General features: G+C 45.6%; 1 protein-coding gene across 4 annotated transcripts; it reads left to right on the top strand.

Annotated features, from left to right (window-relative positions):
- The first annotated feature begins 1,382 nt into the window (after positions 1–1,382).
- Positions 1,383–24,392, top strand: LOC132385830 (E3 ubiquitin-protein ligase TRIM39-like). 4 transcript variants are annotated; one of them, XM_059958056.1, is made up of 7 exons: positions 1,383–1,831; positions 2,522–2,617; positions 3,028–3,261; positions 5,033–5,055; positions 5,143–5,261; positions 15,714–16,308; positions 23,717–24,392. In XM_059958056.1, the coding sequence occupies exons 1-6, from the start codon at positions 1,421–1,423 to the stop codon at positions 16,265–16,267; spliced, it is 1,437 nt and encodes a 478-aa protein (XP_059814039.1). In that variant the 5' UTR covers positions 1,383–1,420; the 3' UTR covers positions 16,268–16,308; positions 23,717–24,392. The 4 variants fall into 4 exon arrangements, with proteins under 4 accessions (XP_059814039.1, XP_059814038.1, XP_059814041.1 ...); XM_059958055.1 differs by lacking the exon at positions 23,717–24,392 and having other exon boundaries at positions 15,714–19,016; XM_059958058.1 differs by lacking the exons at positions 15,714–16,308; positions 23,717–24,392 and adding an exon at positions 14,858–15,213.
- The last annotated feature ends 202 nt before the right edge of the window (positions 24,393–24,594 follow it).

Genomic DNA, 24,594 nt, shown 5'->3' with positions numbered 1-24,594 from the left:
GGCCCCTCCCAGTCTGATCCTTGCTGCATGCCCGGAGATCACTCCCACAGCGCGCTGCCCCGAGATTACTGCAGTGGAGACGAGAGGGCCCCTCCCAGTCTGATCCTTGCTGCATGCCCGGAGATCACTCCCACAGCGCGCTGCCCCGAGATTACTGCCGTGGAGACGAGAGGGCCCCTCCCAGTCTGATCCTTGCTGCATGCCCGGAGATCACTCCCACAGCGCGCTGCCCCGAGATTACTGCAGTGGAGACGAGAGGGCCCCTCCCAGTCTGATCCATGCTGCATGCCCGGAGATCAGTCCCACAGCACGCTTCCCCGAGATTACTGCAGTGGAGACGAGAGGGCCCCTCCCAGTCTGATCCTTGCTGCATGCCCGGAGATCACTCCCACAGCGCGCTGCCCCGAGATTACTGCAGTGGAGACGAGACGGTCACTCACCTCTTTGCGGACTGTGGGCTGGCGAAGATCTGTGGAGAAAGATGCAAGGGCCTGTGCCACAGCAGCTGCGTGACTGAAGGCTCACTGATCCTCGGGCTGTTCCCAGGACGCGCAGGAAAACGGACAGCGAGTGCTGCTGGAAGATCATCTATTCGGGGAAAGACGCTCCAAACTTGTTGTCCTGCCATCACATCGAGATGTCCGGAAAGCAGGGGTTCCCAACCTGGGGTCCACGGTTATTGGTATTAGTCTTTGGCATTAAAGAAATCTTTGGGAACCCCTGTCGTACAGGAATGCTGCCGACTGACACATTACAGACTACAGGGACACCATTGGAAGTGCAGGGATCCTATACACCGGACAGGGAGAGGCCGGGTTGGCTGAGGAAGCCTCACAGTTATTGTAGTAGTGAACAACCCCAGGGGTGCACATGGCTTCTCCTTTCAGCGCAGGACTTCAATCGTCTTCCAGGGGAAGGTCCTTCCGACCGCAGGGATGAGACCTTTTGAGATTCAGCTGACGTATTTGTCGCATTGGGTTTTTCAGAGATGGGTTGCTAGACATACGGCCAACCCTCCTCCGCTCGTAGCCGGGCTTAGCAGTCCATGGCCGCGTTTTCTTATCTGTTGTCTGTTTAATGTGTTTTTGATCCCGCACTCTCTCTGGTGGACCGTGCGTCGGTGTTCAGCGAAATGGTCTCCCAGTCTGCGTCTGGTCTCAGCAATATATAAAAGGCCACACCGGGAAGACCGGACGCAGTATACCACACCAGCTGTCCTGATGAAGGATCTCGGCCCGAAACGTCGACAGTGCTTCTCCCTACAGATGCTGCCTGGCCTGTTGTGTTCCACCAGCGTTGTGTGTGTGTTGTGTGATTCCCCGAGTCTGCAGCGCTCGTAGTGGACAATCGCGGTACTGCAGGGGATCAGCTGCTCCCGGAACGCGAAAGCATTCTGAATCAGGAAGTGCTGGGAGTTAACATGGCTTCGAAAGGACCGGTCGAGAGTTTGAGCGAGGAAGTAATTTGTCCCGTCTGCCTGGATTTCTTCATCGATCCGGTTACACTGGAGTGCGGACACAACTTCTGTCGCTCTTGTATCACACAGTATTGGGAAAGGGAGGAGAGAAACTCCTGCCCGGAATGTAGAGAGGTGTTTGCTGACCGCACCCTCAGGGTGAATCGGGCCTTAGCAAATCTGGCTGAAAAGTTTCGAAATCTAAACCTGAATCCGAAAGGGAAGGAAAGTAAACTTCACTGCGAGGAACATGAGGAAGAACTGAAGCTGTTTTGTGAAACGGACAAGACGCTGATCTGTCTGATCTGCAGAGACGCGCAGGAACACAGAGATCACCGCTTCAAGCCGATTACAGAAGCTGTTAAAATCTACAAGGTAAAAACTAACGTTATTTGATTCTTAACATATCTCCTTTGTCCTACATACCAGCATACGAGCCTCTTTACCAACACATCACTCTCTGCAACTTCCGTCATCTCCAAAGGGATTCCAGCATCTCTCCGTCCCACAGCCCACCTCCTCATCCTGCAACTCTCCGCTCTCTATACGGATCGCGCTCCACGTACTGTATCGCCCTGATCCACTCGCTTCTCCCCGCTGATCTCCCTCCTGGCACCGACACCTGCAAGCGGGACAAGTGCTACACCTGCCTCCTAACCTCCTCCCTCGTCACCACTCAGGGCCGCAAACCGCCCAGTTCCTCCCGTTTCTTCCATGGTCGATTGTCCTGTCGTATTAGATTCCTTCTTCTCCAGCCCTTTACCGCTTCCACCTGTCTCCTCTCAGCTTCTCACTTCATCACCCTCCCCCACGTTTCCCCTCACGTTGTCTCACCCATCATCTGTCAGCTGGTTCTCATTCACAACCTTTTTATTCTGGCTTCTGTCCCATTCCTTGCCAGTCCTAATGAAGGGTCTCATCCCGAAACACCGGCTGTTTATTTCCCCTGAATAGATGCTGCCTGACTCACTGAGTTCCTCCGGCATTTTGTGTGATAATCGGGTTTGATCACCTGTTTCTTTTGATGCATCTTTGTTTCTATTTCCTTCACTCTCTGACTTCCAGGATCAGCTAAAATCTTCCTTAGACTCTCTCACAAAAAAGAAATCAGACTTCCAGGAAAAGGAGCAGCAACAGAAAGAGAAGATTTCCGGAGTTCAGGTGAGGCTTCCTGAGCGGAATTTCTGATATTACTGTCGAGTTTTGCTCCATTTAATGCAGAACAGCCGAGTATCGCAGCTCCAGTGATGTGGGTTCGATCCTGACCTCTGCTGCTGTCTGTGTGGAGTTTGCATGCTCTCCCTGTGACCACGAGAGACTCCGACACTTCTCAAGGACATGCGGAATGAATGGCTAATTACCGTTAAGCCTGCAAAGGTGGGGAGAGTGTGCGTGAATCAGATGGGAGTTTATGGGTCAATAAGTGAGAATAGGTTTCAGGAAAATGTGAGGGAATGGTGTTGACGGGAATGCTCTCAGAAGTAGCATGGACTCCAATAGACTGAACTTAACGACAAAAGGAAACAAAACACACCAACGCAGTCTATTAATCTTCACCTTTCCTTCGACAGGAACAGTCACACAGCCTTCAGTCCCACGCCACATCCCAGTTTGCTGAACTGCGCCAGATTATCACTGAGAAAGAGCAGAGCTTACTCAGGGATCTCAGGGAAGAAGAGAAGAGGATTCTCAATCTAATGGAGAAAAATCTTTGGGAGATTCAAGAGAATATAAGGATTATTCAGGAGGAAATCTCAAAGTTACAGGAGCAGATGGATCAGAAAGACAGTGTGATATTTCTCAAGGTGCGGGATTATATTTCAATTTGTTTCTGTCAAAGGGCACTAAATGAACAATGGTATATTTGAAATAAACACAGCACAGAGGCCAATTCTAACAAATCAATTGCCGCTGCTGGCGACCTCACACAAGTTGTTATACCTGCATGATGCACCCTCCCATCACTCCAATAATGACATTTCAAAATGTCCAAGATACGCTTTCAGTCCTTCATTAGCAAAATACAATCTTGAAGCGATGAAACTTCAGGGTAATTCATTGTAAAGTAAGATGCAACACAGCGGTCAAGAACAGAATGACATCCGCCCGTCCCCAGCTCAAACCTGCCCAGAACAAAGTACAGATACGTAACTTTTTCCCTTCGCTTTTACCACGTCCCCACTCACGTGACGAGTTACCATAATAAACACGTAACACAGAATACAATGCAGACAGAAAACAGACGTGTTGCTCCTACACACAGCATTTACAAATGGCAGCAAACTGTTTCTCACCAGACCATTGATGCATCTATTCAGGGTTGTTGTTGTCCCATAATAATAAGATTATGAAGGGATTGGACACGCTGGAGACAGGAAGCATGTTCCCGCTGATGGGTGAGTCCAGAACTAGAGGCCACAGATTAAGAATAAGGGGTAGGCCATTTAGAACAGTGTTGCTGAAAAACTTTTTCACCCAGAGAGTGGTGGGTATGTGGAATGCTCTGCCTCAGAAGGCAGTGGAGGCCAAGTCTCTGGATACTTTCAAGAGAGAGTTAGATAGAGCTCTTATAGATCGCAGGGTCAAGGGATATGGGGAGAGGGCAAGTACGGGGTACTGATTGTGCATGATCTGCCATGATCACTGTGAATGGCGGTGCTGGTTAGAGGGGCCGAATGGCCTACTCCTGCACCTATTGTCTATTGTCTATTGTCTCGAAACTGGACTTCCACAACTTGTGTACATCCCAGGATGGAATGCACATTTCTCTGAAGTTATTTACTCCGATCATAACACAGAGCTGCTGACGGTGTCCTTTATTCTACATTAAATATCCTCTAAAACTCCCATTAACTCCCATTTCCAGTTATAGGCTGTGAGTGTGTCTGGTGTGAGGGTCTCTCTGTCAATCAGTGAGAACAAAGAATTTGACCCACACATCAGACTTATCTTCTGTATCCGGTTTCCATCAGATTAGGGAAACTATTATTGTCTCTTTACTTTTACAGATAACATTCAATCGTTCAAAACATAACCAGGCCATTCGGCCCATTTTCTCCTCTAAATTTCCCTGCTTCACAGTCCTCCTGTCACTTGCTCACCACAACCAGCAACAGTGCCATGAAATCTCTGGTCCCTCATGTGTTTATCCAGCCTCCCCATGACAGTCAGTCTCTGCTGTTCCATTTCATCCACTCCTGTGGCAGCGAGTTCCACATCCTCTTCACTAAATTTCTAGTGGAATTTGTTAAGTATCTCCCCATAAATAGAGATACTTCCTCCACCTGCACACAAACACATACATCACTGATCTTAAATTCCTCCATCCTATCACCCTGATGTCATATCCAGATGAAAATGCAGAACCTGTCCTGTCTTCCCTGTAAGTTTTATCCTCTCAGTAATGGTCTGACATTCAAAAACTTTCCCTGTAATTTACTCCGTGGTTCTGTATTGTCCGTGTGTGTGAGTGATTGAGGGAGTGGGAATTTTCAACACCTTGTAATGATTTGGATGAAATTCAGGATTTGGACAGTAAGTGCAAGTCTAATCAGATTTGTGTTTTATTTATTTCAGGAGGAAACTCGTCAGAACAGGAGGTAGGACAGGCTCTTTACTGAAATCCTGAATGGATTTGTAAAATAGTTCACAATAGCAATTTATAACCAGCTGTTTAATATTTACAGGATTAATGTCAATATCCAGGAATTGTCAGTGACAAATGAGACCCTGCCGGTTGAAAAATTCGATCACCTCTATTTGTTGAACACAGTGCTGAGAGAAACGCTTGATGCTATTAATCGAGGTAAAACTTACAAAGATTCATTTCTCCTTGTTCATGTAGCACAATTTAGTTCCAATTTGAGGCAAAGGTTGTCTGTAACACTGGGCTGAAGGGGAACTGAAGTTTATTCCACATCAACCCCACCGACTGGGAGGCATCACTGTCACATGGTCAGCTGGAGATGTCAGACCCCTGAACACACTAGCACAGGGTCACAATACAACCAATACATGGGACTGGCAGGTAAACCACTGTGTTCCAATCCCAGGCAAATGCACTAACACACCAGGACATGAGTTTGGATCTACCAGAGGAGCTGGGAATTTGATACTGATGATAATATTATAGGGAATAAAAGCAGGTATCAGTGTGATGACAGGGATTGTGAGGTAAATACACAAGTCCTTCATGTGCCCTGTGAGTGCAGACTCTGACAGACACAGGTCTTCCCCCTTCCGGATCAGCAACTCTCACTGTTGTTAGAGGCAGAAGAGGGGAGTGGTCATGATCGGGGACTGAATCGTCAGGGGAACAGACAGGAGAATCTATTGATGTGAACGGGACACCTGAATGGTATGTTGCCTCCTGGGTGCCAGGGTCAGGGATGCCTCGAATCGTGTCCGCAGCATTTTAGAGAGGGAGGGAAAAGAGCCAGATATCTTGGTAAATTTGTGACAATGATATTGGAAGTAAAAGCAAATAGGTCCTGAAAATAGAATTTGGAGAGCTTGGTAGAAAGTTCAGAAGCAGCACCCCCAGGTTTGTAATTTCTGGATTGCTGCCTGTGCCACGTGCTGGTGAGGGTAGAAACAGGATAATTTGACAGATTAACATGGCTGAGAAGATGGTGCTGGGGACAGGGATTCAGGTTCTTGGATCATTGGGATCTGTTCAGGTGGAGGAATGACCTGCTCAAAAGGGATGGGTCGCACCTGGACCCAAGGGAGAACAATATTCTCACAGATGTTTGATAGAGCTGTCGGGGAGGGTTTAAACAAATTTGGTGGGGGGCGTTGGAAGTGGAGTAAAGGGATAGAACTGATGGTAAAAATGCAAAGATAGCGTACAGTCAGTCTGTCAGATAGGGCGGACAGATGTGAGGACAAAATTGCAGCCAGCAAGGTGAATATCAGTGCATTAGGGATACAGAATTAAAAAGGGTAGCAGATACAGTACACAAAGTGTTACATCCCAATACATGGAGTATGAGAAATAAGGTGGATGATCTTGTTGCACTATTAACGATTGTCAGGTTTGGTGTTGTGGCCATCACGGAATCGTAGCTGAATGTTCAAGGTTACACAATGTATCGGTAATACTGGAAGGAAGGAAGGAAGGATGGCCGATGGGGTGACGTGGCTCTGTTGGTAAATCAGTTGCAAGAATGGGACATAGGATTGGAAGATGTTGAATCTTGTGGGTTGAGGTCAGGAACTGCAAAAGTAAAAATGCCATTGACACCAGTCATACACAGGCCTCCCAACAGTCAGTGGGTTGAGGCCCACAGATTACAGCTGGAAATAGAAAAGGCTGATGAAAAGGACAATGTTATGATAATCATGGGAGAGTTCAATATGCAGGTCAATTGGGAAAATCAGGTAGGTAAAGGATCTCAAGGGAGTGAGTTTGTTGAATGCAATGTGATGGCTTTCTGGAGCAGTTTGTCGTTGAGCCTACTCGGGGAACAGCTCTACTGGATTGGGTGTTATGTATTGAACCAGAGGTGAGTAGTTAAAAGAAACCTTAGGAGGCAGAGCTCACAACATGACCGAGTACAACTTGAAATCTGATAAGGAGACAGTAATGTCTGATATTGTAGTATTTCAGAGGAGGAAAAGAAATTACAGTGGTCTGAGAGAGGAGTTGACCAAAGCAAATTGGAAGGAGCTGCTGGCAGGGATGAGAGCAGAGCAGAAATGGTGTCAGTTTCTGGGAAAATGAGGACAGATGTACTCGAAAAATAAATAAATACTCAAATGGCGAAATAGTACAACCATGGCTGACAAGTTAATGTAAAGGCAAAAGAGAGGGCATACAACTAAACAAAAATTTGTAGGAAGAGAGAGGATTGGGAAGCTTTTAAATATCTACAGAGAGGAACTAAAAGGAGGATTGGGTGGGAAAAAATAAGCAAGAAATTGATTTGAATTGAATTGACTTTATTACTTACATCCTTCATATACATGAGGATTAAAAATCTTTAAGTTATGTCTCCATCTAAATATGCAATGGTCTCCAATGATCCTTCAGGCCCTTTTTACACACCTGTCTTTGTAAAACAAGTTAGCTGACAATATCAAATTGTTTTTCAAGTATTGTAAAAAAATAAAACAGAGATGTGAGTGGATATAGGACCGCGAGAAAATGAGGCTGGATATATAATAACAGAGGTTAAAGAGATGGCAGATAAACCAAATATTTTGCACCAGTATTCACAGTGGAAGACACTAGCACTGTGCCTGGTGTTGAAAAGTGCGAGGGAAGAGAAGTGAGTGCAGTTACTGTTACAAGGGAGAAGGTGCTCAAAAAGCTGAAAGACCTAAAGGTACATAAGTCACACAGACCAGATGAACTGCACCCTAGTGTTCTGAAAGAGTTTGTGGTAGACATTGTGGAGGCATTTCAAATGATCTTTCAAAAATCACTGGACCCTAGCATGGTGCCAGAGGACTGGAAAATGGCAAATGTCACTTAACTCTTTAAGTAAGGAGAAAGGCAGCAGAAAGGATGTTATTGACCAGTTAGCCTCACCCCTGTGGTTGGAAAGAAATTGGAGTCAGTTGTTAAGTATGAGGTTATGGAATGATTGGTGACACTGGACAAGATAGGACAAGTCAGCATGGCTTTGTTAAGGGAATGTCCTGCCCGACAAACCTGTTGGGATTCTTTGAGGAGATTACAAGCAGGATAGATAAAGGGGACACAGTGGAAGTTGTATATTTGGAATCTCGGAAGGCCTTTGACAAGGTGCCACACATGAAGGTGGTAACCAGGTGAAGAGGCCAGGGTATTACAGAAAAGTTACAGGCATGGTTAGAACATTGGCTGATTGGTAGGAAACAGCGAATGAGAGTAAATAGATCTTTTTCTGGTTGGCTGCCAGTGAGTCGTGTTCCACAGGGGTCAGTGTTAGGACACCTTCATTTTATGCTGTATATCAAAATTTAGACCATAAGATATAGGACCAGAAATAGGCCATTCAGCCCATCGAGTCTGGTTCAGCCATGATTGAATGGTGGAGCAGACTCGATAGGCAAATGGCGTAATTCTGCTCCAATGCCTTATGGTGATCAGACCACTACATTGAAGCATTGAAAGAATGAGCTCGGACACACCAACAAGCATTGACATGGGTCAAGATTTCATCTCAGGAGAAGCACACAAAGCATAACCGGCCTGGCAAAGCTCCCTCACACACATACACAGGAAGGACTGGCAGATTGTAGTCAGAGCCTCAGCAATGTATGTTGTTATTTCCCTCTGTAACCTGGAAACCAATCTCTTCAGAGATAGTCATTTATTCATTTAAACAAGTCAATCACATGTGACACATTGTCAACACACACCAGACATGTGATGACACACTGTAACATACAAATTCTTCAATGTACACACTCTCCTTCAAAGTGTATACACACACACACACACACACACACACACACACACACACACACACACACACACGGATATACTATCAGAGTGTGACACACGGCCACAGAAATAGGCACAAATTCACATTTAGGATTGAAATCTGCCGTCCTTACCCAGCCTGTCTGTTCTGTGGCCCTGAGCTGCCCTCTGACGTGACATCACATCAACACTTCACAGACAGGGGTGAGATTCCTCAGGAGGATGATCTGGGAGGGTTTGATTGATGTTGAACCCACGGCCCAATTCATCAATCTGCAAGACCAAGAGGTCTTCTTGAGCATGGTCCATTTGTGTCTGTTTGCCTCCCCCCCCCCCCATCCCTCTAACCATTTCTCATCTGTGTACCTGCCCAAATTTATTTTAAAATATTTTATTTTTACCTGTTTCTACAGCGTCTGAGGGCAAATTCCGTTTACCAACCTCCATCTCTATAAGAATGTTACCTGATAGAGCACTCAGAAAAAATTCCTGTCTCACTTTCAATCTGAGTCCTCTGGTTCTGCATTCCCATTTCTTGGAAAAAGAAACTTTATTTAAGCTGCTTATGAATTATTTACCTCGATAAGGGGTCATACCTGAACATCCTACACTACAGCTGAATAGCCCAAGCTTATACACTCTCTGCTTTTAACCCAATCCCCCAGTCCTGGTAACATCCTCCTGAAGCCTGCTGTCCAGTGTAATGACATCCTCCCCATATTCGGGAACCGGAAAAGCAGACAATACTCCGTGTGGTCTATCATCGACATCAAAGGCCTTGCTGAATTTCATGTGGACAGTGTGGAATAGGCTGATGAATACACGACTGAAGGTGTTTTTTAGAGTGGGACAAGAAGGGCGGCGTGGGAGCTAAATTCTGAAGGAAGGCAGTTTTTTTTTTAAAACTTTATGTACAAGAACAGCGAAATTTTAAGAAGATGACCACCCTATACAGCGAGCAGCGGAGTGGGTGGCAGCAGAGTGTTGGGCTTAGGCGGTAATGGGAAGAGGTGAGAGCGAGGCACCGACTCTTTCTCTCCCCTTGGCAAATCGACCCAGATGGACGGGGAAACAGCAGGGCACATTACCTGACGGTTTAAAAAGTTCGTGTCTTTGGTGAAGTAAGTGGGTGAGTAGATCTATATTTCTTTGTTTCATTCCTGTAGAATTAGGTAGCATGTCAGCAGGGTTAGTGCTTTGTTCAGGGTGACCTATGTGGGAATCCTGGGAGACCTCCAGCCTCCCTGATAGCCACATCTGTGTCAGGTGAACCGAGATGCAGCTCCTCGGAGACCGTGTTAGGGATCTGGAGCTGCTGCTTGATGACCTACTGCTTATTAGAGAAAATGAAGAGGTGATAGAAAGGAGCTACAGGGAGGTAGTCATCCCTAGGCTACAGGGGTCAGAAAACTGGGTGACTGTCAGGGGAGGGAAGTGAAATGCCCGGATAGTGGAGAGCACTCCTGTGGCTGCCCCCCTCAGCAACAAGTATATCATTTCGGATGCTGTTGACCTGACAGGGGACGGCCATGGTGACCGGGTCTCTGGCACTGAGCCTGGCGCTGTTGTGCAGGAGGGAAGGAGGGAGAAGAGGAATGCGGTAGTCATAGGGGATTCCATAGTCAGGGGAAAAGACAGGAGTATCTGTGAGCCTGGTACAGATACCCGCATGGTGCCAGAGTACGGGTTACACCTGAACCCGAAGGGGATCAATATCATCGCGGGAATGTTTAATAGAGCTGTTAGGGAGGGTTTAAACTAATTTGGCAGGGGGATGGGAAACTGGAATGATAGAGCGGAGGAGGAGGAAAACAGAAATAAATCTAAGATAGTGAGCAGTAAAGATGTCAGGAAGGACAGGCAGGTGATGGAGCAAATTTGTAGCCAATGGAATGAGTTGCAGTGCAATCAAAACAAAAAGTGTTATACTTCAGGTGTTATACTTAAATACACACAGCATAAGGAATAAGGTGGATGATCTTGTCGTACAGCTACAGATTGGCAGGTATAATTTTGTGGCCATCACTGAGACGTGGCTAAAGGATGCATGTCTGAGAGCTGAACGTCCAAGGATACACGGTGTATCGGAAGGATAGGCAGGTAAGCAGAGGGGATGGCGTGGCTTTATTGGTAAGAAATGATATTAAATCATTAGAAAGAGGTGACATAGGATCGGAAGGTGCAGAATCTTTCTGGGTTGAGCTAAGAAATCGCAGGGGTAAAAGGACCCTGATGGCAGTTGTATACAGGCCTCCTAACAGCTGCAGTGATTACAACAGGAAATAGAAGAGGTTTGCCAGAAGGGCAGTGTTAAGATAATTGTGGGGGATTTTAACATGCGAGTGGATTGGGTAAATCAGATTGACACTGGATCTCAAGAGACAGAATTTGGAGAATGTCTACAAGATGGCTTTTCAGAACAGCTTGTTGTTGAGCCCACCAGGGGATCAGAGGTACTGGATTGGATATTGTGTAATGACCCAGAGGTGATTTGAGAGATTGAGGTGAAGGAACCGTTAGGAAGCAGTGATCATAACATGATTGAGTTCACTGTGAAATTTGAGAAACAGAAGGTGAAATCCAATGTTTCGGTATTTCAGTGGAGTAAAGGAAATTACAGTGAGAGTAAGAGAATTACAGAGAGAGGATGTGGCCAAACTTGACTGGAAAGGGACACTAGCGGGAGGACAGCAGAGCAGCAGTGGCTGGAGTTTATGTGAGAAGTGAGGAAGGTGCAACACAGATATATTCCAAAAAGGAAAAAAAAATTTGAATGGAAAAAGGATGCAACCGTGGCTGACAAGAGAAGTGAAACTCAAAGTAAAAGCAAAGGAGAGGGCATTCAAGGAAGCAAAAATTAGTGGGAAGACAGAGGATTGGGAAGTTTTTAAAAGCTTACAAAAGGAAAATAAGAAGGCCATTAAGAGGGAAAAGATGAACCATAAAAGGAAGCTCGCAAATAACATTAAAAAGACACTAAAAGCTTTTTCAAGTATATAAAGAATTGAAAACGGCTGAGAGTGGATATAGGACAGATAGAAAATGATGCTGGAGAAATTGTAATGGGAGATAAGGAGATGGCTGAGGAACTGAACGAGTATTTTCATCTGTCCTCACTGAGGAAGATATCAGCAGAATACCAGACTCGCAAGGGTGTCAGGGAAGAGAAGTGTGCGCAGTCACAATTACGGCAGAGAAAGTACTCAGGAAGCTGAATAGTCTAAGAGTAGATAAATCTCCAGGACCAGATAGAATGCACCCTTGAGTTTTGAAGGAAGTAGCTGTGGAGATTGCGGAGGCATTAGCAATGATCGTTCAAAAGTCAATAGATTCTGGCATGGTTCCGGACGAGTGGAAGATTGCAAATGCCACTCTCGTATTTAAGAAAGGGGCAAGGAAGCAAAAAGTAAATTATAGAACTGTTAGCTTGAGAAATGGTTAGGAAGTTTCTGGAGTCAATTGTCAAGGATGAGGTTACGGAGTACCTGGAGGCATATGACAAGATAGGCCAAACTCAGCATGGTTTCCTGAAAGGAAAATCCTGCCAGACTAACCCATTGAAATTTTTTGAGGAGATTACAAGTAGGCGAGACAAGGGAGATGCAGTGGATGTTGTGTACATGGATTTTCAGAAGGCCTTTGACAAGGTGCCGGACATGAGGCCACTAAAGAAGATAACAGCCCATGGAATTACAGGAAATTTACATATGTGGATAGAGCGTTGGCTGATTGGCAGGAAACAGAGTGTGGGAATAAAGGACCCCATTCTGGTTGTCTGCCAGTGGTGTTCCACAGGGGTCCATGATGGGGCCACCTCTTTTTACGTTGTATAACAACGATTTGGATTATGGAATAGATGGCTTTGTGGCTAAGTTTGCTTATGATACAAAGATAAGTGGAGGGGATGGTAGTGCTGAGGAAACAGAGAGTCTGCAGAGAGACATGGATAGATTAGGAGAATGGACAAAGAAGTGACAAATGAAATACAATGTTGAAAAGTGTATGGTCATGCACGTTGGTAGAAGAAATAAACGGGCTGACTGTTATTTAAATGGTGAGAGAATTCAAAATTCTGAGTTGCAATTGTACTTGGGAGTGCTCGTGCAGGATACCCTTAAGGTTAACCTCTAGGTTGAGTCGGTGGTGAAGAAGGTGAATGCAATGTTGGCATTCATTTACAGAGGAATAGAGTATAGAAGCAGGGATGTGATGTTGAGGCTCTATAAGGAACTGGTAAGACCTCACTTGGAATACTGTGTGCAGTTTTGGGCTCCTTATTTAAGAAAGGATGTTCTGACATTGGAGAGGGTTCAGAGCAGATTCACTAGAATGATTCCGGGAATGAGAGGGTTAACATGTGAGGAACATTTGACCGCTCTTGGATTGTACTCCTTGGAGTTTAGAAGAAGGAGGGGGAACCTCACAGAAACATGTCGAATGTTAAAAGGCATGGACAGAGTGGATGTGGCAAAGTTGTTTCCCATGGTGGGGGAGTCTAGTACGAGAGGACATGATTAAGGATTGAAGGGCGCCCATTCAGAACAGAGATGCAAAGGAATTTTTTTAGCCAGAGGGTGGTGAATCTGTGAATTTGTTGCGGCAGTGGAGGCCAGGTCATTGTGCGTATTTAAGGCAGAGATTGATCAGTATCTGAGTAGGCAGGGCATCAAAGGTCATGGTGAGAAGGTGGGAGAGTGGGACTAAATGGGAGAATGGATCAGCTCATGATAAGATGGCGGAGCAGATTCAAAGGACCGAATGGCCAGCTTCTGCTGCTTTGTCTTATGGTCTTATTTGAATGCACCAGTATACGGAATAAGGATCTTGTAGCAGAGGTAGAGTTTGGCAGGTACAAACTTAGACACGTACGACTTTAGTCGAAGGGATAAACACATAGACAATTCTGTAAACAGGGCGAAAACTCAAAAATCAGAGGTGCAAACGGACATGGGTGTCCTTGTGCAGGATTCCCTGAAGGTTAACTTGCAGTTTGTGTCAATGGTAAGATTGGCAAACTCAATGTTTGCTTTCATTTCGAGAGGATTAGAGTACAAGAGCAAGGATGTAATTCTGAGGTTTTATAAGGCATTGGTGAGATCACACTTGGAGTATTGTGAGCAGTTTTGGTCCTTCCTATTGGAAAGCATGTGCAGACATTGGAGAGGTTCCAGGAGGTTCACAAGAATTATTCCGGGAATGAAAGAGTTAACACATGAGGAGTCTTTGTTGATTCTGGGCCTGTGCTCACTGGAGTTTAGCAGACTAGCTGATTTATTATCCCTCTCAACCCTATTCACCCGCCTCCTCCCCATTACTTTTGAGACTCTGACCAATCAAGACAGGTCCTGATGAAGGTTCTCGCCAGATCTCTCTGACACCTGTCTGGAGAGAGTTGATGTTGGGAGGATGTGGGTGGGTCGGAAACGGTAAGCACAGCCTCCGACTATAGGGATGTCCATTTAGGACAGAGATGCGGAGGAATTCCTTTATCCACAGGATAGTGGATCTGCCACAGGCAGCTGTGGAGGCCAAATAATTGAGTATATTTAAGCAGAGTAACACACACAAATTGTTGGGGGAACAGCAGGCTGGGAAGTTTCTATGGAAAAGAGTAAACAGTCGACAGTTCAGACTGAAACACTTCATCAGGACCTGTGTTACTTAAGGGTTTCTGCAAATTCATCCCCTGTCCTAAAGAGGGTCTGCGGGGGATGGGGTTGTGGGAAAGGGGACAAAGTCATCCTCGTCTCCCACCTTTGCCCCATCCAGCTTCTCATTACGACCACACACACAGTTCACCCACAGGCTTTCCACCTCTCCCCCTCCTGATTCAATCTGCCATTCATCTCTCCCCTACTGGTTCCCATTATCACCTCCTTTACTGTCTCAAACCATCACAATGCCCCACTTCACACTAACAAATAAACGTGAACATTGTATGACGGGCCTGTTCCTGTGCTGTACTGCTCTCTGTTCTCTGTTCCCAGTTTCGAAGAATGAGAGGAGATCTCATGGAAACACAAAATTCTTTCAGGGGTCAACAGGCAGGAGTGAGGGAGGATGTTTCCCCTGTCTGAGGAGTCAAGGGTCAGGGGTCTCTCTGCTCTCCGTCCAGCGGCAAACCCTTGGGGAGACATTAGTTGTGCAGCCGCTTTTGTCGAGTCAACGATTCGTGTCGGCCACGCGACCGCGCCTGAGATCTCCACCACCCCCGGTCCACGGGGCCGCGCTGCCCTAGTCTCCCCGCGATCCCCGGGGCCGCGCTGCCCGAGTCTCCCCCCGATTCCCGGGGCCGCGCTGCCCGAGTCGCCCCCCGATACCCGGGGCCGCGCTGACCGAGGCTCCCCCCGATCCCCGGGGCCGCGCTGCCCGAGCCTCCCCCCGATCCCCTGGGCCGCGCTGCCCGAGTCTCCCCCCGATCCCCGGGGCCGCGCTGCCCGGCTCCCCCCGATACCCGGGACCGCGCTGCCCGAGCCTCCCCCCGATCCCCGGGGTCCCGCTGCCCGAGTCTCCCCCCCCCCCCCGATCCCCGGGGTCCCGCTGCCCGAGTCTCCCCCCCCCCGATCCCCGGGGTCCCGCTGCCCGAGTCTCCACCGATCCCCGGGGCCGAGCCGACCGAGTCTCCCCCCGATCCCCGGGGCCGCGCTGCCCGAGTCTTCCCCTGATCCCCGGGGCCCCGCTGTCCGAGTCTCCCCCCCCCCGATCCCCGGGGCCGCGCTGCCCGAGTCTCCCCCCCGATCCCCGGGGTCCCGCTGCCCGAGTCTCCACCGATCCCCGGGGCCGAGCCGACCGAGTCTCCCCCCGATCCCCGGGGTCTCTCTAATTCTCTGCTTCTCCCCCTAGTCTTTGTCACCCTGGATCTGGAAACGGCGAGTCCGTATCTCGAGGTGTCTGAGGATCGGAAGAGTGTGAGACGGACCGAGACCTGGAAGAATCTCCCTGACATCGGGAAGAGATTCACAGACCGGGAATGTGTGCTGGGATCGGAGGGATTCACATGGGGGAGACATTACTGGGAGGTGGAGGTGACGGGGAATCGGTTCTGGTGGCTGGGTGTCGCCGCAGAGTCTGTGGAGAGGAATGGACGGGTCAATCTGAGTCCGGAGACCGGATTCTGGATCATCAGGCTGAATGGTGACGTGTTACATCGGGATTATGACGTGGACCGTGGTCTCACCTCCCCCGAGTCCCGTCTAGCTGCCGATCCCATCCCCGGGAGGGTGCGAGTTTATCTCAGTTACGAGACCGGGACAGTTTCATTTTACAACGCGGAGACCACGTCCCATCTCCACACCTTCACAGGGAATAAATTCACGGTGCAACTTTATCCTTTCTTCCGGACTGGGGATGCAAACCAGTGGCTGAGAATCTGCTCTGGTTCCGCTCCGGGTCTGTAAACGGGTCGAGTCCCGGGACGGGCGTCAGGAGTAAATTTCCTGTAAGTATAAATATGCGGAGAGTGCAGCTAAATACGTTGCTAAGGAGATGGTGCAGGAGGGAGGGTTTCATGTTTCTGGACAATTGGGCTTTGTTCCCGGGAAGGTGGGACCTGTTCCGACGGGACCGTTTGCCCCTGAACTGGAAGGGAACTAACATCCATGCGGGTAGATTTGCTAGTGCTGCTCCGGGGGATTTAATCTAGATTTACAGAGGGCGGGGAACCAGAGTGTTAGAGCAGATAGTGAGGTGCAGGAGGATAAGGAACATGAGAGGACTGCATGTATAAACGGAAATGAAAAAAAAACTTTATGCATGATATAAATATTCTCAGGTACAGCTATTTCAATGCAAGGAGTATTGTAGGTAAAACAGAGGAGTTTAGGACGTTTGTTGACACGTGGAATTAGGACATTACTGCTATTGGTGAGACTTGGTGGCAGGAGGGGCAGAGCTGGCAGCTTAATGTTCTGGTAAAGTTGGAGAAGGGCCAATTTTGTGGAAATAAAAAAGGATCTAGCAAGAGTGGATTGGGAAAAGTTTTTTTTTGTGGCAAGGATGTATTCAGTAAGTTCATAGGGAACCTTGGTTTTCAAGGGATATTGGCGATCTGTTTAAGAAAAAGGGAGAAGGTATAGCCAACAAAGAAAAATGAGGCACTTGAAGAGTAAAGCAAATGTAAGAAAATACTAAAGAAGGAAATCAGGAAGTCAAAAAGACATGAGGTTGCTTTGGCAGATAATGTGAAGGGAAAACCCAATGGATTTCTAACAATATTTTGAGAGTAAATGGATAGTAAGGGACAAAATTGTTCCCTAGAAGATCAGAGTGTGGAGCCTCACGAGATGGGGGAAATCTTAAACAGTTTTTTTGCATCAGTATTTACTCAGGAAACCGGGATAGTGTATATGGAAGGAAGGGAAACAAGCAGTAGTGTCATGGAACATTTGTAGATGAAAGAGGAGCAGGTGCCTGCTGCCTTACAGTGAATAAATGTATATAAATCCCCCGGGCCTGACTTGATATTTTCTTGGACCTTGAGAGAGACTGGTGTAGAAATTCCAGGGGCCCTGACAGAAATATTTAAAATGTCCTCAGCCACGGGTGCAGTGCCGGAGGATTGGAGGGTAGCTCATGTTATTCCGTTGCTTTAAAAAGGCTCCAATAGTAAACCAGGTAATTACAAGCCAGTGAACCTGAAATCAGTAGTAGGTAACTTATTGGAAGGTGTTCTGAGAGATCAGATATACAAGTATTTGGACAGCCAAGGGCTGATTAAGAATGGTCAGTATGGCTTTGTGCGTGGTAGATCGTGTTTAGTGAATGTTGTAGAGTTTTTCTAGGAGGTGACCAAGAAAGTAGATGAAGGAAAGGCTGTGGATGTTGTCTGCATGAACTTTAGTAAGGCCTTTGACAACGTCCAACATGGGAGGTTAGTTCAGAAGGTTCAGACACTAGATATCCATAGAGAGGTTGGAAACTGGATTCGAAAATGGCTGTGTGGGAGAAGACAGAGAGTGGTAGTGGATGATTGCTTCTCAGACTGGAGACCTGTGACTAGTGCTGTGCCTCAGAGATCTGTGCTGGGACTATTGTTGTTTGTTTTCTATATCAGTGATATAGATGTGGTCAATTGGATCAGCAATTTTGCTGATGACACCCAGATTTGAGGCGTTGTGGACAGCAGGGAAGGCTTTCAAAGCTTGCCGAGGGATCTGGACCAACTGGAAAAATGGGCCAGGAAATGACAGGTGGAATTCAATGCAGACAAGCGTGAGGTGTTGCATTTTGGATGGACAAACCAAGGTAGGACATACACAGTGAATGGTAGGGCACTAAGGAGTGCAGAGAACCAAAGGGATCTGGGAGTTCAGGTACATAATTCCCTGAAAGTGGCGTCACAGGTAGACAGGGTTGTAAATAAGGCCTTTGGCATCCTGGCATTCATAAATCAAAGTACTGAGTACGGGAGTTGGGATGTTATGCTGAGTATGTATAAGGCATTGGTGAGGCCAAATTTGCAGTCTGGTCACCTACATGTAGGAAGGATATCAGTAAGATTCAAAGATTGCCACGAAGATTTACTAGGATGTTGCCAGGTCTTCAGAAGTTGAGTTACAGGGAAAGATTGAACAGGTTAGGACTTTATTCCTTGGAGCGTAGAAGAATGAGGGGGAGATTTGATAGAGGTTTGCAAAATTATGGGGGATATAGACAGTAAATGCGAGTAGGTTCTTTCCACTTAGATTAGGAAATGTAAAAACAGGAGGACTTGGCTTTAGGGTGAAATGGGAAAGGATTAGGGGGAACATGAGGAGGAATACCTTCACTCAGAGAGTGATGGGAGTGTGGAACGATCTGCCATCTGACGTGGTAAATGCGGGCTCACTCTTAAGTTTTAAGAATAAATTGGATCGTACATGGATGGGAGAGGATTGGAGGGTTACGGACTGGGTGCAGGTCAATGGGACGAGCGGAATATAGTTTCCGCACAGACTAGAAACGCCAAAAGGCCTGTTTTCTGTACTGTTCTATGGAGTGAAATAAACACGACATGAGAATTGTCGATCGATTAATTTTGACTCGTTCACCGCATCCGTCAACCAAACACAAACACCGGGGATTCAGCAGTAGCTGCGGGCGGCGAGTCCTGAGCTCCCCCAGGTCCTAAAGTTCACCCGTAATGAGACAGGTTAAATGGGACAAGTGGGGGCGGTGCTGATCGGAAAAGACAGTGATGTTTGTTCATTAAGTTCATCTGCCATTTCTTGTCCGCCATTACTACTTAACCAGCATCATTTTCCAATGGTCCAGAATCAACTCTCACCTCCCTTTCACTCTTCATGTAACTGAAAACTAAACTTTTAGTATCCTGATTTTTATTATTGGCCAGTTTGCCCTCATATTTCGTCTTGACCATTCCTATGGCTTGTTTTCGTTGCCTTTTGTTGGATTTAAGAGCATCCCAATAATCCATCATCCCACTCACCTTTGCTACCTTATATGCCATTTCCTTAGTTTTAACACAATTACATGCCTTTTCCAGCTCAAACTGTGAATTAATTTAAAGTCAATCCCATAATTTAATAAAGTTTTATCTGAAAACTATCTACCCCCTCCCCCCCAACGATTGCACTGAAAACTGCATTTGATTTTTCTTCAGCCTTATACGCATCACATTGAAATAGTATGTGTTTCGATAGTTTAATAATGACAAAATGTACACGACACAGAATGAAGTTTTCCAATTAGATACAAGGCATAATTAAGCATAGTGTGGGCATTTCTATGTCATGTCAATATTCTTTCCCTTTTTTTAAGCCATTCTAATATAAACCCAACAGGTTTATGCATTATGTCAAGGTGTCTGTCTTTATGTCTGTAACATTCTCCTTCGCGTGTACTAATAACGCCGAATTCAACGTCGAGATAAACCAGTCAATGAAACCAGATCGCAGTAAGATTAACCATTTACTGTTCACTCTTCACATTAACATATGGTGAAAACTGTTGATAAAACAATACAAGATTGATACAGTATTTGTTCCTTCCTTAATATCACATTTCAATTGTAAATACTTGCAAAGGTGAGTATAACTACATTACACTAAGGTGCAGTATACAGGCAGAGTTTACCTGCTCCATTGACTACTTTAAATACACTTCCATGCAAACTATCCGCGACTCTTTAACTAACGAAAGCATAAACATTATCGACCGTCGGTACTTCTAACAGGATTGGCATTAACATCTTAGTTCAATATATCGATATCTATTAACTTACAGCGTTGCTCTCACTGTGATTTCTCATGCCTGCAAAACAACTTCTGCTCAGGTGTGCCTCGTGGTGAGCCCCCACCCTCGCGTTAATTTCAAACCGGTACTTTCCCACAAGACGCGGCGAAACCGGATGTGACGTCATCGAATGCCGATATGTTTTACATGCAATGAATATACTTTAAACACTTCTAATTCTAACTAGAAAATACTATCGAATAAATTACTAAGCGAAAATATTATAAACTAAATAACTGTCGTAAAGACAGCACAATGTCCATAATCCAACAAGTCTTGCTGTAAGCCCCTAATTCTTAACACTACCAACCCTTTAGCTTCTAATTTGCTAAGTGGAAGGTCTATATCCACAGCTTAACATTTAACAGCTTTTGTTGCTAAACAGTCAACCCCATCATTTCCCTCAACAGTGTGATGTGCAGGGCCCATAATGTGCAGACATATAAATCAAACTTTATATATAAAATACTGTTTGACAAGTTTCCAACAGTCAATCTGACCTACTGCCAGAATGATCTGTTTAAGACTCATCAAAACCGAAATGTATTCTGAGCAAATTATAAATACCTGCAATTCAGTCACACAAAAACTGCCACACCAACATCCCCAGTTAACTTATCTTTTGATTCATCTGTAAAAATGGTTACTGTATGATAATAACTTTCATTAATATACTAATGAACCCACAGACTCTCAGGCAGAACCGAATCAGTTCGTGTAACCTAAAATCAACTGAAGTCATTGGAAAAAACAAGGTTGGCTTACAGAGAAAGCTACAGTGGGACATATTGTATCATCAAATACTCCCATATTCCCAGCGTGATAAGAACCCAGCCACCCAAAACAAAAAACACTCTTCTAGTGATGTCCCCAACCGTCCTCCAGCACACCTTTAACAGGATGATCATTTCCTTGCCCCCGCAAATTAATCCAGTATGTTGACATCAATTTCAACCTCTGTTACTTTGAGGGTAATTGTCCCACTGCAATCAGTAAAGCCAAAACAGGAGACAATATTACTGCACTAGAAAACAATTTTAAAGTCTGTAATTGTATCACATAAAACATTTTTAATTTGAAGGTGCAGCTGATCCATAAGCCACACAGACATAATCAAGAGCAGATCAAATTAAACAAATACAATTGGTGAACAAAGATTTTCATGTTGCACCCAAGAATACCCACATAGATGTCTGAGGAGATTTAAAGCTCCTTTACATTTATCAATTATTTTACTGATAGGTGCTTCCCCGTCAGCTTATTATTCATCCACATACTGAGAAATCTTACCACTGACACTTCCTCAAGACATTAATCATATAATTTTAATTCAAGTGCAAGTCTATTAATGCTGTTTGTAAACCACGTAATGTGTTTTAACTACTGAAAGCTTAAAATTCTCAACAATCTGCCCACTGTTTGACCTATTAATTGCAAATTGCAATTAATACCTCTAATCCATAAAGCTACGTCATCTGTATATTATGCTTTACCAAGGGTATCCCATTTTCCCGTCTCAGAGAAAATATCATTAAGCATAATATTAAATAAAGGGCTACAAATACTGCCTTGTTGGATCACATTCTCTGTCTCACAGGAACACAAACGTAACATGCCGACCGGTGCTTAGACAGTCCATCCAAAAAAAACTCAGTAAAATTATGCAATGACCCCCTCACTCCTAATTTAATCAAAAGTCCTTTCTTCCATATCATTTCCCTTTTCAGTATCAAGAAATCCTGCTATTACATCTTTATTTAATTCTGCTTTCCGAATATCATCTTCCAAACCTAAAACTGAATCTAATGTCTTTTCACCCTTCCAAAATCCACTCTAATAAAACACTTTATCACCACTCTTTCCAAAATATAACTCAAGCGCTTCATTACCATACATTCCACAAGTTTACATAAATAAGACGTTCACGATAAAGGCCCTTAACTAGAAGGATCAAATGGAGATCTGCCAGGTTTTAGAAAAGGCACTGCTATTTCCATTTTCCATGAGGAAAGTAGATGCACAATTCAAACAATTAATATTTTCACAGAAGAGAATTATATACAATTATCATTTCAAATATCACTCTTTCCTGGGGACACCTGACCTGCATTATTAATGGATTTCTTAAATTCATACAAAGAAATCTCTCCATCAGTGATACTATCATTTCTACAGCTGACTTCCAGCACATCAGGGTATTCATTGAAAAACATATCCCTGCATTGTTTAACTTCTTCACTTAAATTATCCTGATTGTGAATCTCAGCAAATGATCCAGCCAGTAACACAACCTTCCCTGTTTCAGTAGCATAGAACATAGAACAATACAGCACGGTACAGGCCCTCCGGCCCACAATGTTATGCCGACCCTTAAACTCTGCCTCCCTAAGCTTAAATTCCTCCATATACCTGTCTAGTAGTCTCTAAAACTTCACCGGTGTATCTGCCTGCACCACTGACTCGGGCAGTGCACTCCACGCACCAACCACTCTCTGAGTATAAAATCTTCCTCTAATATCCCCCTTGAACTTCCCTCCCCTTACCTTAAAAACATGTCCTCTTGTATTGAGCGGTGGTGTCCTGGGGAAGAGGCGCTGGCTGTCCACTCTATCTATTCCCCTTAATATCAACTATACCTCTATCATTTATCCTCTCATCCTCCTTCTCTCCAGACAGTAAAGCCTTAGCTCCCTTAATCTCTGATCATCATCCATTCTCTCTAAACCAGGCAGCATTCTGGTATATCTCCTCTGTACCCTTTCCAGTGCTTCCACATCCTTCTTATAGTGAGGTGACCAGAACTGGACAGAGTACTCCGTGTGGCCCAACCAGAGTTTTATAGAGCTGCATCATTACGTCGCGACTCTTAAACTCTATCCCTCGAGTTATGAAAGATAAGCATTCTTAACTACTCTGTCTACCTGTGAGACAACTTTCAGGGATCTGTGGGCATGTAGCCCCAGATCCCTCTGCTCCTCCACACTTCCAAGTATCCTGCCATTTACTTTGTACTCTGCCTTGGAGTTTGTTCTTCCAAAGTGCACCACCTCACACTTCTCCAGGTTGAACTCTATCTGCCACTTCTCAGCCCACTCCTGCATCCTATCGATGTCTCTCTGCAATCTTTGACAATCCTCTGCACTATCCACAACCCCACCAACCTTTGTGTCTTCTGCAAACTTGCCAACTCATCCTTCTACCCCCACATCCAGGTCGTTAATAAAAATCACGAAAAGTAGGGATCCCAGAATTGATCCTTGTGGGACAACACTAGTCACAACCCTCCAATCCGAATGTAATCCCTCCACTACAACTCTCTGCTTTCTGCAAGCAAGCCAATTCTGAATCCACCTGGTCAAACGTCCCTGGTTCCCATGCCTTCTGACATTATGAATGAGCCTACCGTGTGTAACCTTATCAAATGCATTACTAAAATCCATGTAGATCACATCCACTGCACTACCCTCATCTATATGCCTGGTCATCTCTTAAAAGAACTCCACCAGACTTATTAGACACGATCTGCCCTTCAGAAAGCCATGCTGACTGTCACTGATCAGACCATTATTCTCTAAATGCCAATAAATCCTATCTTTGTGAATCTTTTCCAACAGCTTTCCCACCACAGATGTAAGGCTCAATGGTCTATAATTATCCGGACTGACCCTACTACCCTTTTTGAACAAGGGGACAACATTCGCCTCCCTCCAATCCTCCGCGACCATTCCCGTGGAGAATGAGGACATAATGATCCTTGCCAGAGGCTCAACAATCTATTTCCTCACCTCGGATGCAGAACTGGGAAGTGGCAGAGGGAGTTCAACACAGATGAAGAGATTCATTTCTGCAGGTCAAATTTGAACACAGAATATAATATTAATTGTAAGACTCTTGGCAGTGTGGAGGGTCAGAGAGATCTTGGGGTCCATGTCCATACAACACTCAAAGCTGCTGTGGATGTTGGCAGTGTTGTTAGGAAGGGGTCTGGTGTGATGACCTTCATCAACCGTGGGATTGAGTTCAAGAGCTGTGAGGTGATGTTGAAGCTATATTTCTCCTAACCTGTACATAAGTAATTGTAATAAGATTATGAGAGGCTTTGACCGTGTGGATAGCCAGAGGCATTTTCCCAGGCTTGAAGTGACTAACACGAGGTGACGTAGTTTTTAGCTGCTTGGAAGTCGGTACCGAGTGAATGTCAGGGGTAAGTTTCTTGCACAGAGAGTTGTGGGGGCATGAAATGCTCTGCCGACAACGATGGTGGGGGTGGATACAATAGGATATTTTCAGAGATTCTTAGATAGGTTCTTGGAGCTTAGAAGCATAGAGGGGTATTCGATCAGGAAATCCTAGGCAGTCTCTAGCGTAGGTTACATGGTCGGTACAACATTGTGGGCTGAAGAGCCTGTAATGTGCTGTAGATTTCTGTGTTCTGTGTCAAAGACAGGCAGAGGGATTAGTTTAAATGGACAGGAAGACAGCATGGAAAGGT

Source organism: Hypanus sabinus (assembly GCF_030144855.1).
Source record: "Hypanus sabinus isolate sHypSab1 chromosome X2 unlocalized genomic scaffold, sHypSab1.hap1 SUPER_X2_unloc_25, whole genome shotgun sequence".
Classification (NCBI taxonomy): Eukaryota; Metazoa; Chordata; class Chondrichthyes; order Myliobatiformes; family Dasyatidae; genus Hypanus; species Hypanus sabinus.
Note: the sequence above shows the minus strand (reverse complement) of the source record. Positions and strands in the feature narration are given on the sequence as shown.